This window comes from Sinocyclocheilus anshuiensis, unplaced genomic scaffold (assembly GCF_001515605.1).
Source record: "Sinocyclocheilus anshuiensis isolate Anshui unplaced genomic scaffold, SAMN03320099.WGS_v1.1 C32249702, whole genome shotgun sequence".
NCBI classification, from domain to species: Eukaryota; Metazoa; Chordata; class Actinopteri; order Cypriniformes; family Cyprinidae; genus Sinocyclocheilus; species Sinocyclocheilus anshuiensis.
This window is the reverse complement of record NW_015613587.1, coordinates 1-806: the sequence shown is the minus strand read 5'-3', so window position 1 is coordinate 806 and position 806 is coordinate 1. Positions and strand designations below refer to the sequence as shown.

The 806-nt window shown below is 38.0% G+C and overlaps 1 protein-coding gene across 1 annotated transcript; it reads left to right on the top strand.

Moving 5' to 3' along the window:
- Positions 1–18: 18 nt before the first annotated feature.
- On the top strand, positions 19–369 carry LOC107682477 (charged multivesicular body protein 3-like; the record flags this gene model as incomplete). The annotated part of the gene is made up of 2 exons (XM_016478700.1): positions 19–135; positions 225–369. Coding segments are annotated over 2 exons (262 nt in total), but the record flags the coding sequence as incomplete, so codon positions are not given.
- Between the last annotated feature and the right edge of the window lie 437 nt (positions 370–806).

Genomic DNA, 806 nt, shown 5'->3' with positions numbered 1-806 from the left:
TTTCCCATTACAGCTGTATTAAGAGTGGCAGGTGCCATGCAGAAGAGCACAGAGGTCATGAAGGCCATGAACAGCCTGGTTAAAATCCCAGAGATTCAAGCCACCATGACAGAACTCTCAAAAGAGATGATGAAGGTACGTACATGAACACTTCTTCTAATATTCTGAAAGAAACGTCTTGAGCACATGTAACATCTCTAACGTGGAGCACTCATACTGCACAGGCTGGAATCATAGAGGAGATGCTGGAGGATACACTGGAAGGGATGGATGATGAGGAGGAAATGGTAGAAGCAGCAGAGGCTGAGGTTGATAAGATCCTCTTTGAGATTACAGCTGGTAAGGAACCACATAACCATCACCCACACTGTAAAAAAAAAAATGACCGTAAAAGGCTAAAAATGCTACGGTGAAAACTTGCCCTTACTATATACAGTGAAAACTAAAAAAATCCAACAGAACATTTCATGACATTTTACAGTAAAATACTGTTACATTTACAGTTTTGGAAAAGAAAAAGAATATCTTGTCATCTTATAATTCACGGAAAAACCGTAATTCAACATTCCCAGAATTCACTGTGACAGCTTGAGAAAGCCAACTTACTGAAATGCTATTTAAACTTAAAATTATTATTATTATTTTTCTTACTAAAACTGTTGACTCTAACTCCTCCTAGAGCTTTAACTCTGTAACACCAAACAATCTGACCGAGTGTGCTATATCTTTTCTAACTGATTGGACTTACGGTTTTCATAAAAGTCCCATAGACTTACATTGACGGAATGTTCAAATGAGCCAAGACT